Source organism: Rattus rattus, chromosome 7 (assembly GCF_011064425.1).
Source record: "Rattus rattus isolate New Zealand chromosome 7, Rrattus_CSIRO_v1, whole genome shotgun sequence".
NCBI classification, from domain to species: Eukaryota; Metazoa; Chordata; class Mammalia; order Rodentia; family Muridae; genus Rattus; species Rattus rattus.
In genome coordinates this window covers 100137177-100151439 of record NC_046160.1, presented here as the reverse complement: position 1 = coordinate 100151439, position 14263 = coordinate 100137177, and the positions used below count along the sequence as shown (strand labels likewise).

The window sequence follows — 14263 nt, the reverse complement described above, 5'->3', positions numbered from 1 at the left end:
ACGGGTGTGCACATGCATGTGTGGTGGAGGGGCCACGTGCTGGTATGTCAGCCATGGGGTGGCTGCTGCCGTCTACCAGTCTGTTTATTTTAGAGACAGGTTACTACTGGGTAGCCCTGACTGTCCTGACTCGAGATGTAGACAAGTAGGTGTGAGGATTAGTTCTTCTGTCCACTAGAAATGTACCATCTGGGCTTAAGAAATGGCTCAGGGCAGAGGACTGGCTGCTCTCCAGGGTTTGTCTCAGCACCTTTCCACCTGTGACTCATGTTCCACAGGATCTGATGTCCTCTTCTGGCTTCCATGGGCACCAGGCACATACATGGCACATGGAGTTAATGCAGACAACTCTTTCTCTCCCTTTCCCTCTCCAAAGAAATCCAAAACAGAAACAACATAATTTTAGGCTGCGGCCCTAGAGGTGTGCTTTCCACTGGTGCAGGGCCCAGGCTGCCCGCATAAATTACCTTTGGGGAAACTGCACTGCCTCAGATACCAGTCCTTTCTAGCATCAAGGATGTGGGAAATAACATTTTCTGTCCCTTTTAGCCTGCCTCCTAGGGTCCTGCTACAAGGCTTCTTGAACCTGTCTCAATGACCACAGGGCAATTTCAAATGTTTTCCTGCCAGACATTACTCATGTCGAGCAGCAGGTACAGACACACGGAAGGCGTGGAGTCTCTCCTTTCCAAGGCTGCTCACGAGTGCGAGCGCCATTTGAGCCCTGCCTTCAGAAGGATACACTTGTTTTAAGGTGAGCAGTAAGATTGGAAACGGTACCTTACTGGGAGGAGGAAGGCCTGGGTGATCAGCTGGTTTACAGCCAAGCCCAGTACCAGAAAGAATGCCTTAGAAACACTATGGGTGGCAAGACAATACTGGCTTTGGCCCTTGGTGCGCAGGAAGGACGGAGCTCAAGGATTCATTCTGATCAGCTGCCTAGGGCTAGTCCACGCAGTACAGCTGTTCTGAAAGTTCTTGTCCTAAGCTCATGGCCTCTATTCCCTTTTTTGCAAGATTTGTGTGTGAACTCCTAGAACCTTTTCTCCAACTCTACAAGTCAGAAAGGGGCGATGCAGAAATTGGAATCTGTCTCCTATCCAACTCAAACCAAGTAAGCGGTTAAGATGCTCCCAGGACTACATGGGAAACCTTTGCTCTCCTGCTCTTGAGTCCGCATCCTCTACTGTGCCTGAATCCGATCCATGCACCAAAAAGACAAAGACCCCCTCTTCTGTCTTCATCTTCCTCCCTCTTCCCTTCTTCAGTTTATTGAGACAAATTCTTAGGGACCGTCTTCCAGGCTGGTTCTGAACTTACTACAAAGCATAGCCCGGCCTGGTGTCTAGCTCATGACAATTCCCCTGCCTTCCTCACACTGGGATGATAAGCAAGGGCCACCAAAGGACCCATTCTGTTTCGATTACAACACTCTCTAAGGGAGCTGTCTTGAAAGCCCCCAGCAACGCTGGACAGAAGGCTACTGAGATGGACGGCAGTGTGCTGCACACACCCAGAGGAACTGCATGAGGAGATGGGGAGGCAGGGGGCAACTGAGCACATTCTCTCTCTCTGTCTCTCTCTGTCTCTGTCTCTGTCTCTGTCTCTCTCTCTCTCTCTCTCACACACACACACACACACCCCAGGACATGACTAAGTCTGCTGGATAACAAGCAGGGAGTGGGGACGCACAGAAGTTCCATGTGTGGGACTTGGTTGCTTTGGGAACTAGCCTGGCCCCAGCATCTGCTTAAAGCTTCTTGATGGCTCCCATTCTAAAATGAAAACTGAAAAACTGCCCAACAACGAAATATCCAACAAGATGAAAAGTTGTTTCCATTTTAGCCCTGAGTGAGAATATTGACTGGTGGAAAATTAATGAACAGAAAAAAAAAAAAGAAAAGAAAAGTTGAAATTACTTTATTAATCTTAGAAGTCAGTAATTCCAAATGGCGCCTGTACCATGGCAGCCACCTACTTGCCTCCCCACTCTGGGGAACCGGTGCTGTTGGCTCCCCACCCCCCACACTCTTGGGAAAGTGAAGATCAAGTCTGGTGGATGATGTTGGGATCTGAAGCTTGTACAAAATAAAATAAACTTAATATTTCAATCTGGAAAAGAAGCGAAAGCCAGATGCAAATAGCCAAAGAGCCTCTTTTATACCATCTGTGAGCAGCAGGAGGGGGACAGAGGGACCTAGCAGGGCGGGGTGGGGGGGAGAGAGCAGGGAAAGGCACACTCTGAAAGGTGCTCTGACAGGGACACAACATGTCAGGTGAGAGTCCCCACTGCCAAATCTCATCCAAACCCAGAGGGTCTGTCTCCCTGTTGTCCTGGTAAAAGTCTGGATTGGCTGATGGCAAGCGTCTACTGTCACTTCTGCTTAAAGGCCTTGGGGACTCAGAGGCAGCAAAAAAAAATACTATGGACCCCTCAACAGCACCATGGAGGCTTAGCCTCCGTCAAGCTCCAGGAGTACACAGCAGATTCTTCTTCCCTTGGAGTCTCTGTTCATCTGTCAGTGTGAGCAGGATCTGGAAGAGAGTGTCAAAGTCAGTGACTGAAGGCAGTTCTCTCTTTTGTCTGACAACAAAGAAGGGCTGTCCCTAACAAAGGACGCTCACGCAGACTACAAACTAATCAGAACTGCTGCTCAAATCCTCAGACATCTGTGTTCTGTTGCTGCTGCTTTCTGGGTGACTGATTCCTCTTGTTGGGGTTTAAAAACATTTACTCTTGTTTACTTGGCTACTCTTACGGTGTTGCCCAGGCTGATGCTCAACTCCAAGACTCAGTCTATCAGGCACTTGCAGTCTCCTGAGTAGCTGGAACCGCAGACAAAGCCGCCATGCCCAGGAGCAGGAAAACATTTTTATTTCTTGTTATGTCCAGAGATGCCCTTTGGTAGTCCACAGGAAGCTGAGGCAGGGGGATCACCTCAGCCTAGGAGTTCGAAGGCAGCCTTGGCATCAACAGTTAGACTCCTCCATCCAAAATAAACTAACACTTGGACTCCTCTTCTTGTTTATATATTGAAGAACCAAAAGTGTTCACCTTTTCAGAGCGCAGGGTCATGTCAGCATTTTCAAAGTGTGAGGTAAAAAAGTCCACACGTGCCTTTGAGATCTGAATCCTGTCAGGTTGTCTGCTACTGCCCTGCCTCGGACCCACCCCATCCTCACTTCATGCTCCTGGTACCTGCTCCTCACCCAGCTCTGGGAAACGTACTCACTAAGGAGCCAGTTAGACTCCCAGGTCTTTTGCCCTGTTTGGAATCTTACCCTTTCCTCGACTGCTTACAATTTAAAATAGGTTTAATAAAGTTATTTTTTAAAGATTCATTATTGATTATGTTCCTGGGAGGTGTATGAGCACAAGTCCAGCCTCCCCCTGGATGCATAGCAGTTCCATGTGTGGGGAGTTGGTTGCTTTGGGAACTAGCCTAGGCCCAGCATCTGTTTAAAGCTTCTTGGTAGCTCCCATTCTAAAATGGGACATCCCCCTGCAGCTGGGGTTATAGGTGGTGGTCAGCTACCCAAGATGAATGCTGGGAAACTTGAGGTGGATCCCTGGTGCTGCAGAGTGAATGAGAGAGAGAGAGAGAGAGAGAGAGAGAGAGAGAGAGAGAGAGAGAGAGAGAGAGAGAGGAAGGAAGGAAGGAAGGAAGAAAGGGAGAAAGAAACAAAGAAACAAACAAAGAAAGAAAGATGATTGGCAGAAAGTTCATGCTTATCTTCTTGTTGTTTACTTAATTCCCAAGGCATGTAGAATGGCTGTTCATCCTTCTCAAGTGTATTTGTTTTCCTGTGTATGTGAGTGTGCGCTCAGAAGCTCATGGGGAAGGTCATAGGCCAAGGTCAGGTGACTTTCTCCTTGGCTCTCGGTCTTCCATGACAGGAGTCCTGCTCTCTCTTGAAGCTGTGTCATAGCATGTGAATGTCCTATCAGTCCTGGGACATTTTCATCATCATCATCTCAAAAATGATGTTTCCCACTTTTTCCTCCCTGAATTCCACTTGCATATCTGTTAGGCCCTCTCAGCTGCCCCCCCCCCCGTCTGTACTCCAGATAATTTCTCTAAACAAACACACCTCTGGGTCTAATGTGCCATTTGGCCAGCCCACCTCAGTCATCTTTTCAAACAGAGCAGGCCACTTAGTTCTTCTGAAGTGTGCACGTCACGGCTCTCATCTACTGTTTAAACTAATTTCTTATTCCCTCCAATTTCCCTGGCCATGCAAGTACTCGCTTTGCATCACATGGTGACTTCAGTGTCAGTCTCTGCAGATCTAGGACTGGCTGTTTTGCCCCCTTTTGCTCACGGGTTGTTCTATTATTTTAAATTGTGACTACACATTTCTTAGAGTGTTACCCATGGGATTATTTGAGAACCGCAGCAAGCAGACTTCCATAGGCCCAGCTTTCAGCCTGCTTCTGCATATGTTTACGGCTGCTCCACAGAATGGTACTATTCTCCACAGCAGGATTTGCCACGTTAGTGCTGTGAGGTCTCCCCAGACAGAGAACACTGCTGAGGTGGGAGCAGGCTCTGGTTCTTGCCCTCCAGAAGGCCCAGTGCCTGGATGGCAGATCAAGGGGCTCTGGAACACAATTCCATGAGCTTCTGTTCTGGCCTAGGACTGGACTCCCCCATTGATTGCTGGGACTTATGGTACAACCCACCATATAGCTCCCCCTACACTCTTGGAAGTGCAGAGGCCATGTCTTATACATTCTCACACCATCCTGGGCACTTCTGTCAACTAAGTGTTTGCATGGGAGCTGCCTGGTGACTAGCTTACTGCTGGGAAATGCAGGAGACGGTACAGGTAAGAAACCTCTGACTAATGCTGCAAAGGCGGTTTCTGCAACAGCAAAGAGCCGGTGTGCCAGTCTGCACATCTAGACCTGCGTGCCACGGCCGGCTCGGCAGCCGTCTCCCATCTCCTAGGAGCTCACGACACCCACAGGCCTTAGGTGCTCAGGAAAGCAGGGCTGTCGCTTCTGTGCCACAAAGCAAGGCTGGACTCTCAACCATAAACCTAACATTGGATGAGTTCTTAATTTTTTTTTTTTTTTTGCTTTGTTTTCAGGACAGGGTTTCTCTGTGTGGCCCTGCTTGTCCTGTAACTTCCTATGTTGACCAGGCTGGCCTCGAACTCAAAGATTCGTCTGCCTCTGCCTCTCAAGTGTGGGGTTAATGGTGTGTACCACCACGGCCTGACTAGTTAGGTTATTTTTAATCTCTCAAGGCTTGATAAAGTTTGAAGCAGGGAAAATGTTTTTGTTTGTTTGTTTTTGTCTTTTAGACAGGGCTTTTCTATTATGTAGCCCTGGCTTTGCTGTAACTCACAGAGATCCACCTGCCTCAGGTACCGAGTGCTAGGATTAAAGGCTTGTACCACCATCCCTAACTAAAACATTTATTTTTTAAGGTTGAGTCTTATGTATCCCAAGCTGGCTTTGAACCTGTTACACCACGCTGAGGATGGCCTTACATTCTGATCTTCCTGCCTGCACTTCCAAATGATGAGACTACAGGCCCACACCTCCACACCCATTCTATGGGGTGCTGGGGTTTTTGTTTTGTTTTTATTCATATAAATACAAAGATCTTTATCTCTTAGGTCAGTCCCTCAAGTTTCCAACTGGTCATAGTGGCCCTGGCAGTCTCCTCTGGCGCCCTTCTAGTTTGATGAGAAGGGAGGTGGACTAACCCCCTATTTATAGCCTGAGTGACACTGGCAGACAGGCAGAGCTGGGGTGAGTGAGGGCCACACTCTGCCCTTTACCTTTCTGGGCACCGTTCCAGCTGGCAGGAATGAACAACACAGGCGCACAAGAACATCAGATCTGCTTCATGAAACCCTGGCCGCCTGACACAGCTGCAGGGCTTGCTCAGAGCTAAGTCAGCCTGGGGAAATGGGAAGGCAGTTGTGGGGCGTGGGTTACCACCAACCAGTGCCAGGTGGGAGCTGGCTTTAACCCCAAACCTCCCAGAACCCCTTTATTATTGTGAATGAACAAAGAGGGCACTTGGTCTAAGCCATAGATGTCAACACCAATATTTGCTCCAAGATATTCCTCTCGCAAATGTGTGAATAATTTTTAATATAAAGCTATTTTAAGGAACTATTATTATTGTTTTTATACAATAAGCCTTTTTGAGACAAAGTCTTTGCTCAGGCTGGCCTTGAACTCTTGATCATGTTCTAACCTCCCCCTTGTCAGTATTACGGATGGCACCACTCCACCAGGCTAATTCTTTCTCTAGGAAAAACACACATCATTTTTGAAGACATATTTGATTCTTACTAACCTGTTTTTCTTATTATAGTTTTCTTATTGTGGTTCCTTTTCCTAATAGAGCAACCAGGTAAATCTACTGATAAAATAACACCATGGAACAGAAATGTGTCTCTGGATGACTTCCCAACGTGGCTCAGTGGAACATTTCTTCCTGCCCCTGCACATAGACAGTGATATCCAGAGGGAAGGCCACTTTACACATGTGACAGTGATATCCAGAGGGAAGGCCGCTTTATACATGTGACAGCCCTTTTTTTGGCACAAGGATATTTAATATCTACCCTTTTATGAAAATTTAAAAATTGTATAGCTAATCTAAATTAAGCTTCTTGGATTCTAATTCTGTGATGTGACGATGGTGCCAAATTTGAAGCACAATCTGCCTAAGTATATCTGATTATGTCTGTCCATATATACAAATGTCGATTTGTAGCTGGGTGTGGTAGTGCACGCCTTTAATTCCAGCAGAGACAGGTGGATCTCAGTGAGTTTTAGGCCAGCCAGGGATGCACAAGGAAACCTTAGCTCAACAAAAACTTGTAGAATAATCACTGTGAGAACAATTATTTCTGACCTCTTACAGCCATTCTGTGATGGTGAGGGGCGAGCAGAGCCATGGCTTTTAGTCTGAGACACTTCTTCACATTTACTTTTGTGCATATCCAGGTCAGTTATGTGGAGGTCAGAGGACAGACTGAGGGGCCAGCTCCTTCCTTCTACCCTGAGCTTAGGTAACTGAGCTTGGTGGCAAGTGCCTTTCCCCACTGAGCCATTTCCAAAGTGAGCCCATGACCTTGTTTTTGCTGTTTATGACTCTTCAACTTTGGGCTTTAATGCTATCTTATTTGTTTTTAGCTCATTGTAGTAAATCTTAAATCTTTAGTGGGCTTTTTTTTTTTTTCTTTTTTTCTCGGAGTTGGGGACCAAACCCAGGGCCTTGTGCTTGCTAGGCAAGCGCTCTACCACTGAGCTAAGTCCCCAACCCTTTAGTGGGCTTTGAGAATGGAGTTTATGTAGTTGAGTTAAAAGAACAGACTGCCAGTAGCAGGGATTCTGGTCTACTCTAGAACAGTGACTTTGCATCTGTAAAACTCCAGCCCTATCCTCCCATAGTAGACCGAGCACCAACGAAGCACAGAGGGTACTGAGCACAGATCTGTCTCTGAAGATCAGAAAAGCAGGGTTTCAACTGCTAGGGGAAGGTCAGAAGTAAACACAGAGACCTAGGTGGCCTTTAAAGGAAGACCACAGTGTACCGTTAAAAAAAAAAGTCTTAAATGGTCATGGAACGCATGTGTTGTGACTTGAACAGAGCCTGGTGGTCTTCTCTTTCTCTCCACTTTCTCCCACTGGGGCAGAGAGAGGGGCGGTTGATGGTTGTGGCCCTGCGTGTTCCAGCACTGCTAGGGCAGCTCTCCCAGTGAAGCAAACACACGCTCCGACTGATTCAAGCAAGTACTACGATGGCACTGGCCGGCTCCCATGAACCTGAGTGGCCCAGTAGTCGACTCAACGGCCCAGTACTGCTAGGTCATGACTTACAGTTACAGTCTCTGCTGGGGCTGGGGCATGGTGATCCATGCCTGTACGCCGAGGACTTGGGAGGCCAGGATGGGAGGATCAACCCAGAACTCTACACCTGGAATACACAGTGAGTTGTAGGTGTGCCTTAACTACGCGCTCTCCGTCTCACACAAGACAACAACCAACCAAACCAAAGTACAAAATAAAAAGGACAAACCACTGTTCTCATGAAAGAATCGCCAGATTCCTTAGTGGCTTAAGGAAGCTGAGAGGAGTGGTGTATTCTATTCTAGGAGCAACTGAGGGAGATGGCGTGTGCTAAAGAGGCTGTTCCCAGGCATCGGAAGGCTAGAACTCATGTTCCAAGCTTCTCGGAAGACTTAGCCTCCAGCGACCCCAGGCCATTACCCTGAGCAGCTGGGATGTGCACGAATAAACTCAGACAAACCAGTCTCTGCGCTTACGTTCTTCCTCTGTTATGTGGAAGTAACTTGACAAACGTCAGTGGTTACTAAATGACACTGTTCTGGATGTTCAAAAGGGTTCCATGGGGCATGAGTCACAAGGAAACAATCTAAACAAAAATCTATCCCCAGACCATTTTAAATAGGCACCTGTGTCAGCATATTAGCTCAACTGTCCCTACGTCATGTATTTCTGGGGTCTAAATTACTTAGGTATCTGTAGGGGACACCAGCTGAGTGTCTCAGCCCTGGCTACTGTGCTGTTCTCCCTCACACTCTTTCCTTGGAATTGAATCAGTCCACCCATAGCTTTAACCTCTGTAAGGATGATGCTGAAAGATGCTCCGGGCTAAGCCTGTCCCATCATTCACAGGCTGATGCTACCAGGGGCATACGTCATAGCTCATTATCACAGCTGATTTCAGAAGCACGGTAAGGGGCTAAGGAATGCCACAGTCACTAGAACAGTGCCTGTAAGCAACCCCTCACCCACACTCCTGTGAGCAACCCCAACTAAACTCCTTGGACCCCCCCCCACAAAAGGATGTGAAAATAGAGGGGGTCACTATTTGGTAAAGAAAAAGTGGAGGCACAAGGAGGTGTTAGAGCATAGTGGGGAGTGACTATGGTCAAAATACACTGTGTGCACATATGAGGAAGCCATAGGAAATCCAGTAGTGTGTGCGTAGGGCCCCAGAAGATATCGAACATTGGTGAAGACAGAGAAAAGACTCTTGGGTACTGCTGGCAGAAGGCAAAATGGTATCCTCTCTGTGGACACTAGCACCAGTCTTAATGGTCCTCAAAAACCTTAAAAATACAGTTACGAGATGCAGTAATTCCACTCCTGTGTGTATATGCAGAAGAAACAAGTGCAGAGATTAAATAGATAAGTGCATAGCTGTGCTCACAACAACACTAAACGTAAGGGCCAGAAGGTGGTAGCAACTCAGGTGTCCACTGCTGGATGAACAGGCAATGAACCAAACAGGCATGTTCACACAATGGAGTGAGCATGGCACAGAAAGGAAACTCTGAAGCAGGTTACAACCCAGATGAATGCTAAGGACATCATGCCAACTGAAATAAACCAGTTTCAAAAGGTCAAATAATGCATGTTGCCACTTAACCCATAGGGACAGAAAGCAGAATGGTAGGTGTGGTACAAAGACCTTCATTTAATAGGTACAGGGAGGCAGTGCTGCAAGATGAAAAGTGTACACATGGATGGCAGTGCCAGTCTCCCGACACGAATGTGCTCGACCCCACTGTACTGTGTACTAAATACAGGAGGAGTGGCAAATTTATTGCCTCCAGGCATAACATGAAGTGCTTATTGCTTGTATTATCTTGTTTAAAACCTATGCTTGCATATAGACTTAAAAAAGTCTGAAGTGACGCAGGGGACTTTACTGTTTTGTCTGTCCCATGGCCCTTCCTATTTGCTTATGGTTTTAACCCCTTAGGGAAATGTTCCATCTGCATCCTTTGATAGCAATTAGCTTTCCCTGGCCAGACTGGAATTAGTAGTGCTACCCTTCCTGGGTCAGTAAGGAAGGAGCAGGCCCACTTAGTCCAAGTCCATATCCCCTTGACCGCAGCAACTGCTTGAGGTGGTGTCCTCAGCGGGTGAGCCAAGCCCCCAGTGCTGCCTTGAGAGATGCTCCCTTTCTGTAGAAAGAGCAGAACTCCTGTTCTTTTTGGTCCCCAGGCTGTGAAGAATAATGAAGTTGCTCAAACCACACAGCCTCATGGTTTCCACACACCAACATGCTTAGCTCTAGGATCCTGTGATGATCTGGATGTGAAAGGCCCCACAGACCCATGAGTCTAAACACTTGGTCCCTAGCTGGTGGTGTTGTTATGGGAGATTCTGGAACCATTTGGAGGTGGAGCCTCGCTGAGACAGTGGGTCACAGGGTGAAGGGTGGGGTGGGCTTTGCATTTTATAAGCTGGCCCTGCCTCTGGCCCGTTGAGATGTGAGGAGTCCCAAGCCACACTCTCACCGGCATGAGCCCCACCATGCCTTCCCCAGCATTCAGGACTGGGCCCTATCAGCCACAAGCCAAAACAAACACTGTTCTGCTCCTGCCAGGTAAGGTATCGCAGAGACGAGAAAAGTAATGGGGACAGACAGTATAAGAACTCGCCATCGATGTGAGCCAAACTCCTTTCGTGGCTATCTTGAGTTGGGTCCGGCTACTTGCAACAAAATGCACTCTAGATGCCATTAGTGGAGACCCAGATGCCAGGACCATCAGAGTGATGCGAGAGCTGAAATCCTGAAGCAGCATCAGTTGTAAAGCACAATGCAGGAGCTAAAGGAAGAGCTGACCCAGAAGAAAAGGGGCCTTTCTAACCTTTGCTAGGACACAGTGCCAGTGGGCATTTGGTAGAAAATTAATCTTAGGATTAATTTTTAAAAATTATTTTCGGCCGCAGAGATGGTTCAGTGGTTTAGGAACACTTGCTGCTCCTAAATCCAGAATCCAGAACTCCAGTCACATGGGATCCAATGCCCTCTCTTGAATTCTACTGGCACCAGGCGTGTGTGTGGTATACACACACAAAGGCAAAATACTCAAATATATCATAAAAACATTTACAAATTAAAAATGTGTATATTAAAGTTTTATGTGTAATATATCTTGATCTCATGTCCAACAACATGAAATCATAACAGTCTAAGGTCAAAAGCCGGTACAGTGACCAGACCTCATTCTTCCAATGCTCTGCATCCTTAGTGCACGAGGTGTGTGCGTGGGAGGATCATGTATGAATGCAGGGTTCCAACGCGGGTATCAGGAGAGGGCATTGTCCCTGTCGCTGCTCATTTGTTTTTGTTTTTGTTTTGGTTTTTTTTGAGGCAGGTCTCTCACTGGACCCGATGGGTGCTGTTTTGCCTGGGACCTTCCTGTTTCTGCCTACCAATGGTGGAGTTACAGACGTGTGGTCGTGCTTGGTTTCTATGGGTGCTAAGGGTTCAAACTCAAGTCCTTTTGCTTTCACAGCAAGTATTCTTATCCACTGAGTCATATCCTTGGCCTCCAGGCCTTTTCTTTAGAAAGGAAGGTGTTTAAACTAATACACATGTGCATTAATACAAACTAACAACCGAACTGACATGAAGCAGGGCCTGAGGTGGCTCAGTGGGTAAAGGAGCTTGCCGACGCCACGCCTGATGACCTGGGTTCCATCTCTGGATTCTATAATGGAAGGAGAAAACTGACTCCCACAAACTGCCCAGAAGAGTGTGTGTGTGTACAAAATAAATATGTGTGATTTAAAGCCACCTGAACCACAGAGACCCAAGTTAAGTGTCTCTCTCCCCAGGCTTTGCACTTCCGTTTCGCAGGCGGGCAGCGGCCTGCTCTGACCTGTGGCCACGCGCGCCTTTCCCAGGATGGGAGCATGACCCACACTGTGCTGTGCTTTCTGCTCTTCTTCATCCCCTATTTACACTGTGTCTCAGAACTTGTTCCCTAGCCACAGAAGAGCACTCCTTAGGTAATCCACATGCAAACGGGCAATCTCAAGACAGCTCTGGAAGGTGGGGCTGGTGAGGTCTCCCAGGAGCTCACTCTTGGGTTCTATAGCTCTCTCTGCAAGGAAAAGTAAAATGGCTCCTAGCACCAGTCTGTCATCTTGTCATCCTGCAACCAGGAAATAACAAGGAACAGACTCTTCGGCCCTGACAACCAAGGCCCACCCAGGAGAGCCCGCAGCCAGCCACAGCTTAACAAAGATGCTGATTCTCAGGATGCTCTGAAAGGGACAAGCAGGATGGCCTGTCCCCCATATCAGTGTCCCTCAAGATCATAAGAACAAAGTTTAACCTTGGTAGGGAACAGTGACCACCCTGGCATGTGGAAAAGGACACATGACGAAGGATCTGTTGCTAACGACACAGGTATTGGTCCACCGTACATTGTGTAGTTGAACTTCATTTGTTAGGACTCCATAGAGAGAAATACACCAAAAACCTTCTGGTGATGTCCTGTTAGGTTGAGCCACAGCTGCGGCTTCGTGTTTGCTATCGTGACTCTACTGAACTGAATGCTGGTATATCCATGAAGTGTTTGTCCATGGACCGAGCTGCCACGGCTGACTATGAACTGAACTGCTTGCTGATCTCCTGACAACCCAGATGGGATCTGCTCCAAAGAACCATTCCTAAAGAGGCTCACTTCCCCTGTTTCCTTTCTTTCCCACTCCTTCTGATGGGTGGTGGGCTAAAAGGGAGGTTAGAGCATTTAAGAACTATCATTAAAAGTAGGCTTTGAAAAATTAAAATTATACATGGGCTCATTTTTCTCACAGGTCTGGGGTCCAAGACCAGGGCACTGTTAAGTTTGGCCCCTCTCCACTCCGTGCCCTCAGCGGGTCTTTTCTGAGTGAGCACATGTGGTTGAAGTGTCTTCTTCTAGGTCAGAAGGGAGAAGGCCCAGGGACACGGCTACGCCTCCAGGGGCAGTCACTTTTGAGGACCCTGGGGAAGAGGGAACTGAGATTCCACAGCTGAGATTCAGAAAGGCTCAACCTGACCAAGTGCACACAGACAGACAGACAGCTTTGGGAGAGGTCCGCGTGGAGGCTGGCCAGCAACCACGAGAATGAGAGCTTGGAAGCTCGTTTCCAGTTCATCTCAAAAATGAGGTCAGAGGCCCTTGCTGCCAGTTTGACCACAACTGCATGAGACACCTTAACCAAAGATGGACGGCTGCACCAGGAAGGCCCAGCCACAGAAACTGAGGTAAGAGAGGCTTGTAAAGCCCTAAGTTTGGGGATAAAAATTGTTACACAATACCTACTAACAAAGAAAAACTTGTGCTAACTGAGTATTTATGTGAAGAATAGTATGGCTGGAGAGCTTTTCTGTGAAGTGGGGTACAGGCCAAATACCTCTTCCTTTCAAACTTTGGTGTAAATAAAACCATAATATATTCTAGTGGGCGTGAGGGTATTTGCCCTTTGAGGATTAAGACTGTTTGAGGTGTCACACGATAGTGAAAAGCAAAAGCAGAAAGCTAGCAGATTCCCTTCGCACCATCTCATCTGGCCTCCACAGCAGCCCTCTGAAAAAGATGGTAGCTGTTTTAATTCAGGTGCGCAGCACAGAATCTGGCATGTAACAGATAAAGTATTTCTAATGTCCGAGTCCAGCAAGGCCAGTGTCTATGTAGCCAACATGGCTAGTGGGTGGCAAACTAAGGGGCAGAATACAATTTCTACTGAACTGTCTGTCCCACCTGTTTTCTATTTGCATTTTCTCTTCCTTAAAATTAGGATTAAAAATAACTTTTGTTTGTTTTTTGGGACAGGGTTTTTCTGTGTAGCCCAGGGTGGCCTTGAACTCAGAAATCCTTCTGCCTCTGCCTCCCAAGTGCTAGGACTGAAGGTGTGCGCACCAAACCCAGCTCAGCTCGCTGACTATTGCTGCTTCACCACAGGCACACGGAGGTTCCCTTGGAGGCCAGAGATGTGCCATCTCCCTGGGGTTGGAGTTAAATGTGGCTATCAGGGGTGCTAGGAACAGAGCTTGGTCCCCTGGATCTCTCTCCAACTCACTTTGTTGCCTGAGCCAGGCCTCACTGAACCTGAGCTGACATGGCTGGTCTGACTGGCCTCTGAGCTCTAGCAATCTGCCTGTCTCTGCAGTGCTGAGATTACAGGCCCTCCTCAGTATGCCTGGCTCTGGAGACTGGAAAGCAAGTGCTCAGGTTTACATGACCGGCACTTACTGACTGACCCACTGACCCAGGCCGGAGAAAACCACCTTACGCTGGTTAGTGGCACACCCCTTTAACACCAGCGCTTGGGAAGCAGAGGTTGGTGAAATTTCTGAGTTTGAGGCCGGTTAGGGTGAGATCCTGTCTCAAAGCTGACAACGACGACTAAATGAAGCTAAGAGCGAGTGTGTGATGAGATCAACACTAGTTCAAAGAAAACGTGACACATCCTAGT

The 14263-nt window shown here is 47.7% G+C and overlaps 1 protein-coding gene across 2 annotated transcripts in view; it reads right to left on the bottom strand.

The window, feature by feature from the left end:
* Positions 1 to 1903: 1903 nt before the first annotated feature.
* Positions 1904 to 14263, bottom strand: part of Ttll5 (tubulin tyrosine ligase like 5) — a 219707-nt gene continuing 207347 nt past the window's right edge. Inside the window, exon 32 of one of the 2 annotated variants that reach the window (XM_032908172.1) lies at positions 1904 to 2535. In XM_032908172.1, the coding sequence (XP_032764063.1) occupies positions 2520 to 2535 (16 nt within the window). In that variant the 3' untranslated portion in view covers positions 1904 to 2519. The remainder of the gene's footprint in view (positions 2536 to 14263) is intronic. The other variant, XM_032908182.1, reaches the window with a different exon arrangement.